This window comes from Heptranchias perlo, chromosome 44, assembly GCF_035084215.1.
Source record: "Heptranchias perlo isolate sHepPer1 chromosome 44, sHepPer1.hap1, whole genome shotgun sequence".
Taxonomy (NCBI): domain Eukaryota; kingdom Metazoa; phylum Chordata; class Chondrichthyes; order Hexanchiformes; family Hexanchidae; genus Heptranchias; species Heptranchias perlo.
Window position 1 is genome coordinate 8,468,477 of NC_090368.1, and position 19,168 is coordinate 8,487,644.

At 47.9% G+C, this 19,168-nt stretch overlaps 1 protein-coding gene across 1 annotated transcript in view; it reads right to left on the reverse strand.

The window, feature by feature from the left end:
- The window catches only part of LOC137306700 (zinc finger protein 585A-like), a 132,078-nt gene that overhangs the window by 75,345 nt on the left and 37,565 nt on the right, over positions 1-19,168 (reverse strand). The window contains exon 8 of the mRNA XM_067976043.1: positions 9,980-10,627. Coding sequence (XP_067832144.1) covers positions 9,980-10,627 — 648 coding nt within the window. The remainder of the gene's footprint in view (positions 1-9,979; positions 10,628-19,168) is intronic.

The window sequence follows — 19,168 nt, forward strand, 5'->3', positions numbered from 1 at the left end:
CTCACTCTTACTGTCTGTAACAGGTTACAGTGGGACTCTCGCTCTTACTGCCTGTTACAGGTTACAGTGGGACTCTCACTCTTACTGTCTGTTACAGGTTACAGTGGGACTCTCACTCTTACTGTCAGTTACAGGTTGCAGTGGGACTCTCACTCTTACTGCCTGTGACAGGTTACAGTGGGACTCTCACTCTTACTGTCTGTTACATGTTACAGTGGGACTCTCACTCTTACTGTCTGTTACAGGTTACAGTGGGACTCTCACTCTTACTGTCTGTTACAGGTTACAGTGGGACTCTCACTCTTACTGCCTGTTACAGGTTACAGTGGGACTCTCACTCTGACTGTCTGTTACAGGTTACAGTGGAACTCTCACTGCCTGTTACAGGTTACAGTGGGACTCTCACTGCCTGTTACTGGTTACAGTGGGACTCTCACTCTGACTGCCTGTTGCAGGTTACAGTGGGCCTTTCGCTCTCACTGCCCGTTACAGATTACAGTGGGACTCTCACTCTTACTGCCCGTAACAGGTTACAGTGGGACTCTCGCTCTTACTGCCTGTTACAGGTTACAGTGGGACTCTCACTGCCTGTTACTGGTTACAGTGGGACTCTCACTCTGACTGTCTGTTACAGGTTACAGTGGAACTCTCACTGCCTGTTACAGGTTACAGTGGGACTCTCACTGCCTGTTACAGGTTACAGTGGGACTCTCACTCTTACTGCCCGTTGCAGGTTACAGTGGGACTCTCGCTCTTACTGCCTGTTACAGGTTACAGTGGGACTCTCGCTCTTACTGCCCGTTGCAGGTTACAGTGGGACTCTCGCTCTTACTGCCCGTTACAGGTTACAGTGGGACCCTCACTCGTACTGCCTGTTACAGGTTACAGTGGGACTCTCACTCTTGCTGCCTGTCACAGGTTACAGTGGGACTCTCACTCTTACTGCCCGTTACAGTGGGACTCTCGCTTTTACTGCCCGTTACAGGTTACAGTGGGACTCTCAATCTTACTGCCAGTTGCAGGTTACAGTGGGACTCTCACTCTTACTGCCTGTTACAGGTTACAGTGGAACTCTCACTGCCTGTTACAGGTTACAGTGGGACTCTCACTCTTACTGCCTGTTGCAGGTTGCAATGGGCCTTTCGCTCTTACTGCCCGTTACAGATTACAGTGGGACTCTCGCTCTTACTGCCCGTTACAAGTTACAGTGGGACTCGCGCTGTTACTGCTTGTTACAGGTTACAGTGGGACTCTCACTCTTACTGTCTGTTACAGGTTACAGTGGGACTCTCGCTCTTACTGCCTGTTACAGGTTACAGTGGGACTCTCACTCTTACTGTCTGTTACAGGTTACAGTGGGACTCTCACTCTTACAGCCTGTAACAAGTTACAGTGGGACTCTCACTCTTTCTGCCCGTTGCAGGTTACAGTGGGACTCTCACTCTTACTGTCTGTTACAGTTCACAGTTGGACTCTCACTCTTTCTGCCTGTTACAGGTGACAGTGGGACTCTCACTCTTACTGCCTGTTACAGGTTACAGTGGGACTCTCACTCTTACTGCCTGTTGCAGGTTACAGTGGGACTCTCGCTCTTACTGCCTGTTAGAGTTGACAGTGGGACTCTCACTCTCACTGTCTGTTACAGGTGACAGTGGGACTCTCACTCTTACTGCCTGTAACAAGTTACAGTGGGACTCTCACTCTTACTGCGCGTTGCAGGTTACAGTGGGACTCTCACTCTTACTGCCTGTTACAGGTTACAGTGGGACTCTCACTCTCACTGCCCGTGACAGGTTACAGTGGGACCCTCACTCGTACTGCCTGTTACAGGTAACAGTGGGACTCTCACTCTTACTGCCCGTAACAGGTTACAGTGGGACTCTCGCTCTTACTGCCCGTTACAGTGGGACTCTCGCTCTCACTGCCCGTTACAGATTACAGTGGGACTCTCACTCTTACTGCCCGTAACAGGTTACAGTGGGACTCTCGCTCTGACTGCCTGTTACAGGTTACAGTGGGACTCTCGCTCTTACTGCCCGTTACAGGTTACAGTGGGACTCTCGCTCTTACTGCCCGTTACAGGTTACAGTGGGACCCTCACTCGTACTGCCTGTTACAGGTTACAGTGGGACTCTCACTGCCTGTTACAGGTTACAGTGGGACTCTCACTCTTACTGCCCGTTACAGTGGGACTCTCGCTCTCACTGCCCGTTACAGATTACAGTGGGACTCTCACTCTTACTGCCCGTAACAGGTTACAGTGGGACTCTCGCTCTGACTGCCTGTTACAGGTTACAGTGGGACTCTCGCTCTTACTGCCCGTTACAGGTTACAGTGGGACTCTCGCTCTTACTGCCCGTTACAGGTTACAGTGGGACTCTCGCTCTTACTGCCCGTTACAGGTTACAGTGGGACCCTCACTCGTACTGCCTGTTACAGGTTACAGTGGGACTCTCACTGCCTGTTACAGGTTACAGTGGGACTCTCACTCTTACTGCCCGTTACAGTGGGACTCTCGCTTTTACTGCCCGTTACAGGTTACAGTGGGACTCTCAATCTTACTGCCAGTTGCAGGTTACAGTGGGACTCTCACTCTTACTGCCTGTTACAGGTTACAGTGGAACTCTCACTGCCTGTTACAGGTTACAGTGGGACTCTCACTCTTACTGCCTGTTGCAGGTTGCAGTGGGCCTTTCGCTCTTACTGCCCGTTACAGATTACAGTGGGACTCTCGCTCTTACTGCCCGTTACAAGTTACAGTGGGACTCGCGCTGTTACTGCTTGTTACAGGTTACAGTGGGACTCTCACTCTTACTGTCTGTTACAGGTTACAGTGGGACTCTCGCTCTTACTGCCTGTTACAGGTTACAGTGGGACTCTCACTCTTACTGTCTGTTCCAGGTTACAGTGGGACTCTCACTCTTCCTGTCAGTTACAGGTTGCAGTGGGACTCTCACTCTTACTGCCTGTGACAGGTTACAGTGGGACTCTCACTCTTACTGTCTGTTACAGGTTACAGTGGGACTCTCACTCTTACTGTCTGTTACAGGTTACAGTGGGACTCTCACTCTTACTGTCTGTTACAGGTTACAGTGGGACTCTCACTCTTACTGTCTGTTACAGGTTACAGTGGGACTCTCACTCTTACTGTCTGTTACAGGTTACAGTTGGACTCTCACTCTTACTGCCTGTTACAGGTTACAGTGGGACTCTCACTCTGACTGTCTGTTACAGGTTACAGTGGAACTCTCACTGCCTGTTCCAGGTTACAGTGGGACTCTCACTGCCTGTTACTGGTTACAGTGGGACTCTCACTCTGACTGCCTGTTGCAGGTTACAGTGGGCCTTTCGCTCTCACTGCCCGTTACAGATTACAGTGGGACTCTCACTCTTACTGCCCGTAACAGGTTACAGTGGGACTCTCGCTCTTACTGCCTGTTACAGGTTGCAGTGGGACTCTCGCTCTTACTGCCCGTTACAGGTTACAGTGGGACTCTCGCTCTTACTGCCCGTTACAGGTTACAGTGGGACTCTCGCTCTTGCTGCCCGTTACAGGTTACAGTGGGACCCTCACTCGTACTGCCTGTTACAGGTTACAGTGGGACTCTCACTCTTGCTGCCTGTTACAAGTTACAGTGGGACTCTCACTCTTGCTGCCCGTTACAGTGGGACTCTCGCTTTTACTGCCCGTTACAGGTTACAGTGGGACTCTCAATCTTACTGCCAGTTGCAGGTTGCAGTGGGCCTTTCGCTCTTACTGCCCGTTACAGATTACAGTGGGACTCTCGCTCTTACTGCCCGTTACAAGTTACAGTGGGACTCGCGCTGTTACTGCTTGTTACAGGTTACAGTGGGACTCTCACTCTTACTGTCTGTTACAGGTTACAGTGGGACTCTCGCTCTTACTGCCTGTTACAGGTTACAGTGGGACTCTCACTCTTACTGTCTGTTACAGTTCACAGTTGGACTCTCACTCTTTCTGCCTGTTACAGGTTACAGTGGGACTCTCACTCTTACTGTCTGTTACAGGTTACAGTGGGACTCTCACTCTTACAGCCTGTAACAAGTTACAGTGGGACTCTCACTCTTTCTGCCCGTTGCAGGTTACAGTGGGACTCTCACTCTTACTGTCTGTTACAGTTCACAGTTGGACTCTCACTCTTTCTGCCTGTTACAGGTGACAGTGGGACTCTCACTCTTACTGCCTGTTACAGGTTACAGTGGGACTCTCACTCTTACTGCCGGTTGCAGGTTACAGTGGGACTCTCGCTCTTACTGCCTGTTAGAGGTGACAGTGGGACTCTCACTCTTACTGTCTGTTACAGTTTACAGTTGGACTCTCACTCTTACTGCCTGTTACAGGTTACAGTGGGACTCTCACTCTTACTGTCTGTTACAGGTTACAGTGGGACTCTCACTCTTCCTGCGCGTTGCAGGTTATAGTGGGACTCTCACTCTCACTGTCTGTTACAGGTTACAGAGGGACTCTCACTCTCACTGTCTGTTACAGGTTACAGTGGGACTCTCACTCTTACTGCCTGTTACAGGTTACAGTGGGACTCTCACTCTCACTGCCCGTGACAGGTTACAGTGGGACCCTCACTCGTACTGCCTGTTACAGGTTACAGTGGGACTCTCACTCTTACTGCCTGTTACAGGTTACAGTGGGACTCTCACTCTTACTGCCCGTTACAGTGGGACTCTCGCTTTTACTGCCCGTTACAGGTTACAGTGGGACATTCGCTCTTACTGCCTGTTACAGGTTTCAGTCGGACTCTCACTCTTACTGCCTGTTACAGGTTACAGTGGGACTCTCACTCTTACTGTCTGTTACAGGTTGCAGTTGGACTCTCACTCTTACTGTCTGTTACAGGTTACAGTGGGACTATTGCTCTTACCGTCTGTTACAGGTTACAGTGGGACTCTCACTCTTACTGCCTGTTCCAGGTTACAGTGGGACTATTGCTCTTACTGTCTGTTACAGGTTACAGTGGGACTATTGCTCTTGCTGTCTGTTACAGGTTACAGTGGGACTATTGCTCTTACTGTCTGTTACAGGTTGCAGTGGGAGTATTGCTCTTACTGTCTGTTACAGGTTACAGTGGGACTATTGCTCTTACTGTCTGTTACAGGTTACAGTGGGACTATTGCTCTTACTGTCTGTTACAGGTCACAGTGGGACTATTGCTCTTACTGCCTGTTACAGGTTACAGTGGGACTATTGCTCTTACTGTCTGTTACAGGTTACAGTGGGACTATTGCTCTTACTGTCTGTTGCAGGTTGCAGTGGGACTATTGCTCTTACGGCCTGTTACAGGTTACAGTGGGACTCTCACTCTTACTGCCTGTTACAGGTTACAGTGGGACTCTCACTCTTACTGTCCGTTACAGGTGACAGTGGGACTCTCACTCTTACTGTCCGTTACAGGTGACAGTGGGACTCTCACTCTTACTGTCCGTTTCAGGTGACAGTGGGACTCTCACTCTTACTGTCCGTTACAGGTTACAGTGGGACTCTCACGCTTACTGTCCATTACAGGTTTTAGGTTCTTTAAGGTACTTTCTCCTGTTCCAAATAGCAGTGAAATGCCCATGTTCTCTCCATCTACCCCGATCATAGCCGTGCCTCTGAGATCACTAGTGTACGTGTTGTGCTGGGTGTACATGGAGATGGGGGGTTGGCGGAGAGGAGATTGGACTCTGTGCAAGCTCCAAACAAATGGTGTGGTTGGCACCTCATTTGTTTTGAGAGGCCAAGAAGTAAAGTGGGCATCAAATGTCTGGGTTTTTGACACAGAAGTCATTTCCCCCGTTCTCCCATGTTCTGTGGCATGCAGACGTTCGTTATTCAGGGTTGTTGCAACTTTCACGGAACTAGTGGAAAATGTCTTAGGTTCAGCATCTCCAGTTACTCCCGTAAGTGGATCTCACGTGCCCTGCAATCATCAGTACCTCTTCACTGCCCAATATCTCGTAAACTTTAGCTCATCTAAAATTCCACTGCCCCGTATCCTAACTCGCACCAAGTCCCGATCACCCCCCTGTGCTCGCTGACCTACATTGGCTCCCAGTCCAGCAATACCTCAATTTTAAAATTCTCATCCTTGTTTTCAAACCCCTCCATATCCCTGTAACCTCCTCCAGCCCCTAAAACCTTCCGAGATCTCTGCCCTCCTTCAATTCTGGCCTCTTGCACATCCTCGATTTCCATCGCTCCACCATTGGCAGCCGTGCCTTCAGCTGCCTGGGCTCTAAGCTCTGGAATTCCCTCCCTAAACCTCTCCGCCTCTCTTTCCTCCTTTAAGACGCTCCCTAAAGCCTACCTCTTTGGCCAAGCTTTTGGTCACCTGTCCTATTATCTCCTTACATGGCTCGGTGTCAAATTTTGTCTGATAACTGTCCTGTGAAGCACCATGGGACGTTTTATTACGTTAAAGGTGCTATATAAATGCAAGTTGTTGTTGTCCTGCAGAGTGAGCTTCTTCTGGCATATATCAACTACACTAGGCTACTCTTACTGACTGAATGATTCGAAAATAGCATACAGCGGAGTAACTGTGCAAGGGAGCAGGAAGCAAAGGCGTGATTTGGCCTTTTCCAGCATCGGACTTGCTGCGGTTCAGGCCAGAGAGCGAATGCTGTGGTCAGTGTTTCTCAAGGGACCCTATCTTGCCCTTTGGACACCTGGAGCTGCTTCTCTTGGGCGGAAGTGTTCCACGTGGAAGACACGTGCCCCTGAACGCTCGGTACACCTCAACAGATGTTGGATGCTCATGGTCTCGGCTGTGCAGTGCATCCTGGGTAAGATGGCCACCATTGTTGCTCTGCTCTGCTCCAATTAAGAGTTTTGGAAAGTTTGTGTGTTTAATCTGCAGGAAGGGAGGGGGGAGGTTACAGCAACACATGATAATGCTAGTCTATCGCTCATTGCATTGCACGCATTAAGTCAGTAAGTGGTCTCTCTAGCTTACCTGTCTCTGATGCCTGTGTGTTGCTGTTTCTCTCAGTCTCTCCTCTTCTGCTTGTTTCTCCCTCTCTCCTCTTTTCTTCTATCCTCTTAACTATTCTTTTTGCTTCTTTCTTTGTCTTTCTCTTCGTTCCTTTCGAGCGGGTGGTGCGGAGGGGAAAGGAGCTACCAATGGCTGTAGGCTGCATTTTGGGTAGGGGGTTCAGGGAAAATGTGTGCATCAGCGATTTGCTTCCTGTTCCCCCCCATCACTCGTGCTTCCTCCACCCCCCCCCCCAGCCCCTTGTTCCCCTTCACCTTCTGACTACCCCCATTTCCTTCCTACCTACTATATTACTATACCTACCTCCTCCCCCTTGGACTACCCCACTGTATCCTCCACCCACTCATTCCTCTGCTGTTACTCACTTCACCCGTAACACTCCACCCACTTCCCCCACGCAGGTGACGGAAGGCTTGCGTATTCCCTCCCTCCTATCCGTTTCCTTCAGAGGCTTGGTTTGCTTTCAAAATTCAATTCATTCGTTAAAAAAGAAATCAAATTAGAATGAGTGAAGGCTTACTGTCTGCCTCTATCTGACAGGAGTTAGAAATTAGGATCACTGTCTCGGGTGAAAGCCACAAGAACATTTACCTTTTCTAACTATCAACAAAACACAAGTGAAATAATTAGTTAGCTTTAAAATTCACTTGGCGTTTCTTTTTGAAGACATTCTCTCTCAGCTTAATATACTTTCTGAAGTTTATAGAACACAAAAGTTACAACAGGTGTGTAATCAGCACACTGTTATTTTTCCCTCTCAATCACTCCCTCTTGTTTTTTTTTTAAATGAATTAAAGTTTTTGGAATTTGTCCTCGAGCCTTTCTTCAAATAATTGTGAAAAATAACTGAACAGAAACTGCTAGAAGCTGAGGAAAAATATTCCAGCAATTCAACTAAATAGTACTGATACATCCTGGGAAATTGGATATACTGCACATGTTCAAATTGCACAACCCAAATTCAGATCACAGGTCTGGGCAAAAATATCAAATCCAAGCCCAGGCTTTTGGGACAGGCTGAGGCCTTCAAGTAAAAACTTTAATGAAGGCACTGAAAGACACAAAAAAAACAAGTCCACGGATACATTTAATCATGTTATTTTGAAAAATGTATTTAATTTTTTTTTCTTAAACCCTTATTTTGGACATTAGAAAATGCAGTTACTAAGAGCAAAAAATGGCAGATGACCTTTTTTTCAGAAAGCATTTTGAGTGATTTGTCGGGCAAAGACATTCACTAAAACAGTGAGTGTTCAGTGATAGGTAAGGTGTCACACCTTTAACAATGAAAGTCCTACTACAGCACCACCTACAGGGGTCACAGATAGTTCCAAAAAATGTAGACACTTTTATAGTGAGGTTTCCAGTAGGAGCTGGTTTACATAGGAGTTTTCATTGGAAGATGCATCCCAAATACCAAATTATAAATAGACATCTTTCTGAGTTACGTCAAACAAATAAACATTTGTCTTTTCTGTGAGCGGCAAACAGACTGTAAATCTGGCCGCCCCTGCATTGTGCTCAGCTACAGTCTGGTGTAGGCAGAAGTTTTCCTTTCCTGCAACAGTGTCTGCTCTTGCCCCTCACACAAGGATCTGAATTAAGCGAGTTGCCTCATTTGCAGCAACAGACTTGGGACATCTAGGACGTCAAGGTGGCTGGCCTGTCGCAGGTTCCTTCAGCAGGCTAAAGGCACGCCAGTCATATATTGAAGAGGATTCTGAGCCTTGAGCAATTGCTGCTGGAGGTTGGTAATGACAAAATGCACCTGTATATCCATGGTTCGGGGCCTGCTATGGTTGCATTGCAGAGAGGCAAGCGTCTTCTGATGACTCCACACCTCCACCTGCTGAGACCGTCACTCTATGAGGCATGAAGTGCGACCATGCTGTGTTCAGGAGGATGGGGTAAATGCACTCACATTTTAAGGCAAGCTTCGCTGCTCGCCATCCTGCTCGTGAGGAGTTCCTGGGAGTATTATTGGCTGTCTGGCTAGTAAGGGCCCAGGTAGGAAGAGAGGCAAGCAGAGTTTCTTTGAGCTAACACCACAGGCAATCGAAGAGCAAGACCGAGCCAAGCCTCTGTAATAGACTTGGTAATCGATCACTCAACCAGGTTCTCTAGGGCCTGGCTCATTAATGGGAGCTGGAGGATTGGGACCGTTCCCGTGGGCTGGCCCCGACAGGGAGGGCTGGCCCTAGCTGGACAAGCATGGAAGCCTCTCGGTGCTCTGTGATGATATGCGGCTTGGTTCAAACCGGCTAAATCCATCAGCACCCGGGAGCCTCAGCTATCGCTAACCTGCATCGAATCTCAATGGACTGGGGAAAAAGGGACTCCACAATCAGGCAAACAAAATCTCTTCACCTGTGTAGACGTCTCAATAGCTCAAAAGAAGGAATTTTTTCGGTGCATGACAATTACGAGATTGGACTGAACCTTCCCACGACAGACTATGGACCTCCTTTCTGTACCCAGACAATCCCAAATCTGTTCCAAAGAGTTTAGCAGCTTTGAGAAGCAGGAGCTAAATTTCAAATCAGATTTTTTTCCAATCTCGGGATGTGGGCATCGCTGGCAAGGCCGGCATTTATTGCCCATCCCTAATTGCCCTTGAGAAGGTGGTGGTGAGCCGCCTTCTTGAACCGCTGCAGTCCGTGTGGTGAAGGTTCTCCCACAGTGCTGTTAGGGAGGGAGTTCCAGGATTTTGACCCAGCGACGATGAAGAAACGGCTGATATACGTCCAAGTTGGGATGGTGTGTGACTCGGAGGGGAACCTGGACCATGCACCTGCTGCCATCCTACCTTCTGGATGGTGGAGGTCGTGGGTTTGGGAGGCGCTGCTAACGAACGTGGCGAGTTTTGTGAAGCCGTGTCTCAAAACGGCAACTCCTCAGCTCCCTCAGTCTCTCCGCCTATCCATCTAACCCCAAACCTGGCATCAAATAACCACTAAATCCTCACTTACCCCATCTTCGCTCCTGCCGTTCACTCCCGTGTGTATCCTCTTGTGCTTGCGAAGGCTGGACGGGTTGCTGAAACCCTTCCCGCAGACGGGGCACTGGAAGGGCTTCTCCCCCATGTGGGTCCCTTTGTGGTTGCGGAGGCTGGAGGGGTCGATGAAACCCTTCCCGCAGACGGGGCACTTGAAGGGCTTTTCGCCGGTGTGCGTGCGCTCATGCTTGCGGAGGTTGCATTGCTTGTTGAAGTCCATCCCGCAGACGGGGCACCTGAAGGGCTTCTCGCCCGTGTGCGTGCGCTGGTGGGCCACCAGCGTGGACGACTGGCTGAACTCCTTCCCGCAGACGGGGCACTTGAAGGGCTTCTCGCCCGTGTGGGTACGCTCGTGCTTGCGGAGGTTGGATGAGTTGCTGAAGCCCTTGCCGCAGTCGGCGCAGGTTAAGGGCCTCTCCCCAGTGTGGACCCGCATGTGCAGTTTCAGCCGAGAGTTTTGGTTGAAGCCCTTGCCACACTCTGGGCAACTGAAGCGTTTCGGACCCTCTTGATAGTCCGACCACTGGGAATTGTTTGAAGTCACTCCGTCTTGGGACATCTGGGTTGACTGAACAGAGGAGTCTGGTTCCTGAGAGTTCGCCACTCGATTCATCAGCCTCTCCTACAACAGAGAGGTCACAGTGAGACATGTACAGCCATTACTGCCTGTTACAAGCTACAGTGGGACTCTCACACTCTTACTGCCTGTTACAGGTTACAGTGGGACTCTCACTCTTACTACCTGTTACAGGTTACAGTGGGACTCTCACTCTTACTGCCTGTTACAGATTACAGTGGGACTCTCACTCTTACTGTCTGTTACAGGTTACAGTGGGACTCTCACTCTTACTGTCTGTTACAGGTTACAGTGGGACTCTCACTCTTACTGTCTGTTACAGGTTACAGTGGGACTCTCACTCTTACTGTCTGTTACAGGTTACAGTGGGACTCTCACTCTTACTGTCTGTTACAGGTTACAGTGGGACTCTCACTCTTACTGTCTGTTACAGGTTACAGTGGGACTCTCACTCTTACTGCCTGTTACAGATTACAGTGGGACTCTCACTCTTACTGGCTGTTACAGTGGGACTCTCACTCTTACTGCCTGTTACAGGTTACAGTGGGACTCTCACTCTTACTGCCTGTTACAGGTTACAGTGGGACTCTCGCTCTTACTGCATGTTACAGGTTACAGTGGGACTCTCACTCTTACTGGCTGTTACAGTGGGACTCTCACTCTTACTGCCTGTTACAGGTTACAGTGGGACTCTCACTCTTACTGCCTGTTACAGGTTACAGTGGGACTCTCGCTCTTACTGTCTGTTACAGGTTACAGTGGGACTCTCACTCTTACTGTCTGTTACAGGTTACAGTGGGACTCTCACTCTTACAGCCTGTTACAGGTTACAGTGGGACTCTCACTCTGACTGCATGTTACAGGTTACAGTGGGACTCTCACTCTTACTGTCTGTTACAGGTTACAGTGGGACTCTCACTCTTACTGCCTGTTACAGGTTACAGTGGGACTCTCGCTCTTACTGCCTGTTACAGGTTACAGTGGGACTCTCACTCTTACTGGCTGTTACAGTGGGACTCTCACTCTTACTGCCTGTTACAGGTTACAGTGGGACTCTCACTCTTACTGCATGTTACAGGTTACAGTGGGACTCTCACTCTTACTGTCTGTTACAGGTTACAGTGGGACTCTCACTCTTACTGCCTGTTACAGGTTACAGTGGGACTCTCACTCTTACTGTCTGTTACAGGTTACAGTGGGACTCTCACTCTTACTGCCTGTTACAGGTTACAGTGGGACTCTCACTCTTACTGCCTGTTACAGGTTACAGTGGGACTCTCACTCTTACTGCCTGTTACAGGTTACAGTGGGAATCTCACTCTTACTGCATGTTACAGGTTACAGTGGGACTCTCACTCTTACTGCCTGTTACAGGTTACAGTGGGACACTCACTCTTACTGTCTGTTACAGGTTACAGTGGGACTCTCACTCTTACTGCCTGTTACAGGTTACAGTGGGACTCTCACTCTTACTGTCTGTTACAGGTTACAGTGGGACTCTCGCTCTTACTGCCTGTTACAGGTTACAGTGGGACTCTCGCTCTTACTGCCTGTTACAGGTTACAGTGGGACTCTCGCTCTTACTGCCTGTTACAGGTTACAGTGGGACTCTCGCTCTTACTGCCTGTTACAGGTTACAGTGGGACTCTCACTCTTACTGCCTGTTACAGGTTACGGTGGGACTCTCACTCTTACTGCCTGTTACAGGTTACAGTGGGGCTCTTTATTAAGACAGACATTCCTTTCCTTTGATACTTTCCCCACCCTGCCAGTTTGCGCTTTTCCGGTATCACAAGAGTCTCTGCACCATTCCGCTTCCCTTCCCCTCCACCCAATAAGCTTCCCCATCTTGGCTGCATCTCCATTCTGATTGGAGGCTAAGAGCTTCCTTACAGGGAATGATGTGAAATCAGAGAGTGAGAATGAGAGAAAGATACCGAGTACTGGGTTTTCGGAGGGCTCGGACAGCTGGCAGGGATGAGACCCATTTGATTTTTCAGTGGGTGAGGAGTAAACCAGACACCAATAGCCTGATTTACAGAATCATAAAGTTTACAGCACGGAAGGAGGCCTTCAGTCCATCGAGTTCGTGCCTGCTCTATTCAAGAGCAATCCAGCGAGTCCCACTCCCCCGCCATATCCCCGTAGCCCTGCAAATTTTTCCCTTTCAGATATTTATCCAGTTACCTTTTGAAGGCCATGATTGAATCTGCCTCCACCACCCCCTCGGGCAGTGCATTCCAGATCCTGACCACTCGCTGTGTAAAAAAGATTTTCCTCATCTCGCCTTTGGTTCTTTTGCCAATCACCTTAAATCTGTGTCCTCTGATTCTTGACCCTTCTTCCAATGGGAACAGTTTCTCTCTATCTACTCTGTCTGGACCGCTCATGATTTTAAACACCTCGATCAAATCTCCTCGCAACCGTCTCTGTTCCAAGGAGAACAACCCCAGCTTCTCCAGTCTATCCACGTAACTAAAGTCCCTCATCCCTGGAATCATTCTAGTAAATCTCTTCTGCACCCTCTCTAAGGCTTTTGCAACTTTCCTAAAGTGTGGTGCCCAGAACTGGACACAATACTCCAGTTGTGGCCAAACCAGTGTTTTAAAAAGGTTCATCGTGACTTCCTTGCTTTTGTACTCTGTGCCTCTATTTATAAAGCCCAGGATCCCGTATGCTTTTTTAACCACTTTCTCAACCTGTCCTGCCACCTTCAAAGATTTGTGCACATATACCGCCAGATCTCTCTGTTCCTGCACCCCTTTTAGAATTGTGCCCTTTAGTTTATATTGCCTCTCCTCATTCTTCCTACCGAAATGTATCACTTCGCACTTTTCTGCATTAATTTTCATCTGCCACGTGTCCGCCCATTCCACCAGCCTGTCTATATCCTCTTGAAGTCTATCACTATCCTCCTCACTGTTTACTACACTTCCAAGTTTTGTGTCATCTGCAAATTTTGAAATTGTGCCCTGTACACCCAAGTCCAAGTCATTAATATACATCAAGAAAAGCAGTGGTCCTGGTACCGACCCCTGGGGAACACCACTGTTTACCACTACTTGCTGCTTCCTGTTACTCAGCCAATTCTGTTGGATGTTTGGAAGATTATGGCCAGTACCTCCACATTTCCATCCTTACTTCCCTCAGCAACCTAGGGTGCATCCCATCCGGACCAGGTGGTTTATCTACTTTGAGTATAGCTTTATTATTAGTACAACATTATTATAAAATAATATCCCACTTTCCCCACTCTCTCCTGCATCCCATAAAGTGTAGACATTAACTATTCAGGTTATTAAGGTCTCTCGATGAATTCTTGATGCCAACCCCCATCCCAGACCCTGTGGGTTTGGACTTGGCATCAAGAAGGTAGTGCCAAGGGAATGGTTTCAGAGTCACGGCACTGGCAGTGGGGCACAAATGGGCAGCTACACAACCTTTAGACCATGGAAAGTGCCAACACACCACCTCTCTCCAGATCCCACAGCTCTACGCCCAGTCACTTTCCTCCAAGCTGAACTACTTGTGTTTCTGAACCTTACCAGTTTTTTTCCCCTTCTCCTTCCCTGGACTTCATCCCACCCAACTCTGACATAAAACTGCCCTCGTGGTCAGAAATTCAATTCCTTTTCGATAGAAGTAGAGCCCGTCTTGCTTCAAACCGTGACGTGTATTACATCTTTTTCATGTCAATCATAAAAATTACAGACCGCAAAGAGGCCATTCGGCCCATTAAGGCTGCGCTGGTGCTAGCTCTTCTTCCAATAATCTTCGAAACATCCTTAAATATGGGGTGGTACCAGAGGACTGGAGAATTGCAAATGTTACACCCTTGTTCAAAAAAGGGTGCAAGGATAAACACAGCAACCAAAAGCCAGTCAGTTTAGCCTCGGTGGTGGGGAAACTTTTAGAAACAATAATCTGGGACAGAATTAGCTGTCACTTGGACAAGTGTGGATTTGTTAAAGGCAAATCATGTTTAACTAAGTTGATGGAGTTTTTTGATGAGGTAACAGAGAAGGTAGATGAGGGCAATGCGGTTGATGTGGTGCATATGGACTTTCAAAAGGCCTTTGATAAAGTGCCACATAATAGACTTGTCATCAAAATTGGAGCCCATGGAATTAAAGGGGCAGTAGCAGCGTGGAGCTATCTGCTCTAATCCCATTTCCCTGCTATTTCCTCTGTATCCTTGTATATTCTCCCTTTTAAAAATCTTCATCCAGCTCCCTTTTGCCTGAATAGTCCACTGGGGCAAATCATTCCATATTCTAAAAACCCTCCCTGTGGAAAAAATCCTAACGTCCCCCTTTGTTAGAATCATAGAATCATACAGTACAGGAGGCCATTCGGCCCATCGTGTCTGTGCCAGCTCTTTGAAAGAGCTATCCAATTAATCCCACTCCCCCTGCTCTTTCCACATAGCCCTGCAAATTTTTCCATTTCAATTCTTAATTCTTTTCCAGGAGAAACCTCTTTACCCAGAGAGTAGATAGAAGGTGGAACTTGCTACCACATGGAGTACTTGAGGCGAATAGCGTAGATGGGGGGGGAGAAAGGAATAGAAGGATATGCTGATAGATAGGATGAGATGAAGTAGGGAGGGAGGAGGCTCATGTGGAGCATAAACACCGGCATGGACCAGTTGGGCCGAATGGCCTGTTTCTGTGCCGTAAATTCCATGTAATTCTACGTAAGTATCTAAACAATTCCCTTTTGAAAGTTCCTATTGAATCTGCTTCCACTGCCCCTTCAGGCAGTGCATTCCTGATCAGAACTCATCTCCCCTTATTTGCCAATTATCTTAAATCCGTGTCCTCTGGTTACCGACCCTCCTGCCACTGGAAACAGTTTCTCCCCATCGACTATCAAAACCGTTCATAATTTTGAACACCTCTATTAAATCTCTCCTCAAGGAGAACAATCCCAGCTTCTCCAGTCTCTCCACGTAACTGAAGTCCCTCATCCCTGGTACCATTCTAGTAAATCTCCTCTGCACCCTCTCCAAGGCCTTGCTATCCCTCCTGTTTTATAAAGGTTTAGTGTAACTTCCTTGATTTTGCACTCGATGCCTCTATTTATAAAGCCCAGGATCCCACATGCTTTTCATTTTAAAAAAACCTTATCAATTGTTCTACCACCTTCAAAGATTTGTGTGAACCTCCAGGTCTCTCTGTTCCTGCACCCCTTTTAGAATTGTACCATTTAATTTATATTGCCTCTGCTCATTTTTCTTCCAAAATGTATCACTTCACGCTTCTCTGCATTAAACTGCATCTGCCATGTGTCTGCCCATTTCACCAGTCTGTCTATGTCCTCCTGAAGTCTGTCACTATCCTCCTCACTGTTTGTTATATTTACAAGCTGTGTGTCATCTGAAAACTTTGAAATTGTGCCCCCCTATTGTTAATTGTATCCATTTAATTTATATCAATTAGCATTAATTCTATTCAGGTGGTACATAACAATTGGGGACTCTCCTGTATTCATTTATATGAGAGCTTATCTGGGGTGTGGAGGGGTTAATATGGATCTCTGTGAATAAAGGTTTGGTAGCAACTGAAGATCAGGCTCTGGTATTCTATCCTTCACCACCTGGCTATCCAATTTATTACACGATACCCAAGTCCAGGTCGTTAATATATATCAAATAAAGCAGTGGTCCTAATACCGATCCTTAGGGGACTGTATACTTCCCTCCAGTCTGATAAACTACCGTTCACCACTACTCTCTATCTCATAGCCAATTTCATATCCATGCTGCCACTGTCCCTTTAATCCCATGGGCTTTAATTTTGCCAACAAGTCTATTATGTGGCACCTTCCGAAAGTCCATATACACATCAACCTTCATCAACCCTCTCTGTTATTTCATTGAAGAACTCAATCAAGTTTGTCAGATACGATTTACCTTTAACAAATCCGTGCTGGCTGCCAGTTATAAACCCTTGTTCTTCCAAGTGACAATTAATTTTGTCTTGGATTATTGTCTCTAAAAGTTTCCCTACCACCAACATTAGGCTGACTGTCTGTAATTGCCGGGTTTATCCCTCGCCCCTTTTTTGAACATTTGCAATCCTCCAGCACCCCCCCACCATATCTAAGGAGGATTGGAAGATTGTGGCCAGAGCCTCCACAATTTCCACCCTTACTTCCCTCAGAAACCAAGGTTGCCTCCCATCAGGACCAGGTGACTTTTCTACTTTGAGCACTGTCAGCCATTTTAGTACCTCCTCTTTATCTACTTTTATCCTATCCAGTTTCTCTACTACCTCCTCCTTTACTGTGACAATGGCAGCATCTTCTTCTTTAGTAAAGACAGATGCAAAGTACTCATTTAGTACCTCAGCCCTGTCCTCTGCTCCTACAAGATCATCTCCTTTTTGATCCCTAATCGGCCCCACCCTTCCTTTGACTATCTTTTTACTATTCATGTATTTATAAAATACTTTAGTGTCCTCTTTTATCTTACCCGCTAATCTATTTTCCTACACTCTCTTTGCCCTTCTTATTTCCTTTTTCTGTTCTCCTCTGTACTCTCAGTATTCTGCTTGGTTCTCTATTGTATAATGAACCTGACATTTATCGTAAGCCTCTTTTCTCTGTTTCATTTTAATCCCCTATTTCTTTAGTCATCCAAGGAGCTCTAGCTTTGGATGCCCTTCGTTGCCCTCTCATGAGAATGTGTCTGCCTGAACCATCTCCTCCTTGAGGGCCTCCCATTGCTCATTTACTGTTTGACCCGATAATCTTTATTTCCAGTCCACCTGGGCCAGATCCATTTTCAACTCCCTGAAATTAGCCCTCCTCCAGTTGAGTATTTTCACCTTTGATTGTTCCTTGTCCTTTTCCATAACTACTCTAAACCTAATGAGATTGTGATCACTGTTTCCCATATGCTCCCCCACTGAGACACACTCCACTTCATTCCCCAGAACTAGATCCAGCACTGCTTCCGTCCTTGTTGGGCTGGAACCAAGCAGATACGGAACTTGGAGACCAAGGAAAACCAAGCAGATACGGATCTTGTATACATTTCAGGAATTCCTCTCCCTCCTTGCCATTTACACTGTGTTTTTCCCCAGTCTACATTGGGATAATTGAAGTCCCCCATTATCTATTGTTTTTACATCTTTCTGAAATTTGCTTGCTGATTTGCTCCTCCATCTCCTTCCTATTATTTGGTGGTCTATTGTAGACAGCCAGCAGTGTAACAGCTCCCATTCTGCTTCATAACTCTAAACTAATAGATAGCCCATTGAATGCTTCACCAGCACATCTCTCTCCCCACCTTTAAAACCCCCAGGAACCATCTCTTTCAACAAGTTTCAGTCACTCCTCCTATCTTCCCCCTTCTGTTCTCCTCATGCCAACTTGTGAAGTGCTTTGGGATGCTCCCGTTAGAGTCTCTGTATAAAGACAAGCTCTCGCTGAATCATGGACAATAGCAGTTCATCCACAACACAAGTACGGCTAACTGGTCGATGGGTTCTTGCTTATCCTTTCCCCCACTTTCTGGAACAGGGCTGGGACATCTGACATCTCCCAGTCCACTGGCACAATTAGTGTTTCCTATATTTTTGGAAAATTCCAATTGTTGCCTTTGTCATTTCCTCCCCAACCACCTTCAGTGTTCAGAGATGGAGACCACCCGGGCCTGCTCACGTTTCGACATTCAGTTCCATCAACGTTATTAATAGTTTCCTTTTGAATCTTTCTCTACACTGGTGGCTCTTCCAAACCCCACCTCAGATACTCCAACACTCCTACTCCCCTCCCTCAGATACTCCTACAGTCCCTCCCCCCCCTCAGATACTCCTACAGTCCCACTCCCCGCCTCAGATACTCCTACACTCCCACTCCCCCCCCACAGATACTCCTACACTCCCACTCCCCCCCACAGATACTCCTACAGTCCCTCCCCCCCCTCAGATACTCCTACAGTCCCACTCCCCGCCTCAGATACTCCTACACTCCCACTTCCCTCCCTCAGATACTCCTACACTCCCACTCCCCCCATCAGATACTCCTACAGTCCCACTCCCCCCCACAGATACTCCTACACTCCCACTCCCCCCCACAGATACTCCTACAGTCCCACTCCCCCCCACAGATACTTCTACACTCCCACTCCCCCCACAGATACTCCTACAGTCCCACTCCCCCCCACAGATACTCCTACAGTCCCACTCCCCCCCACAGATACTCCTACAGTCCCACTCCCCCCCACAGATACTCCTACACTCCCACTCCCCCCATCAGATACTCCTACAGTCCCACTCCCCCCCCACAGATACTCCTACACTCCCACTCCCCCCCACAGATACTCCTACACTCCCACTCACAGATACTCCTACACTCCAACTCCCCCCCACAGATACTCCTACACTCCCACTCCCCCCCTCAGATACTCTAACACTCCCACTCCCCCCCTCAGATACTCTAACACTCCCACTCCCCCCCACAGATACTCCTACACTCCCACTCCCCCCCTCAGATACTCCTACACTCCCACTCACAGATACTCCTACACTCCCACTCCCCCCCTCAAATACTCCTACACTCCCACTCCCCCCCACAGAT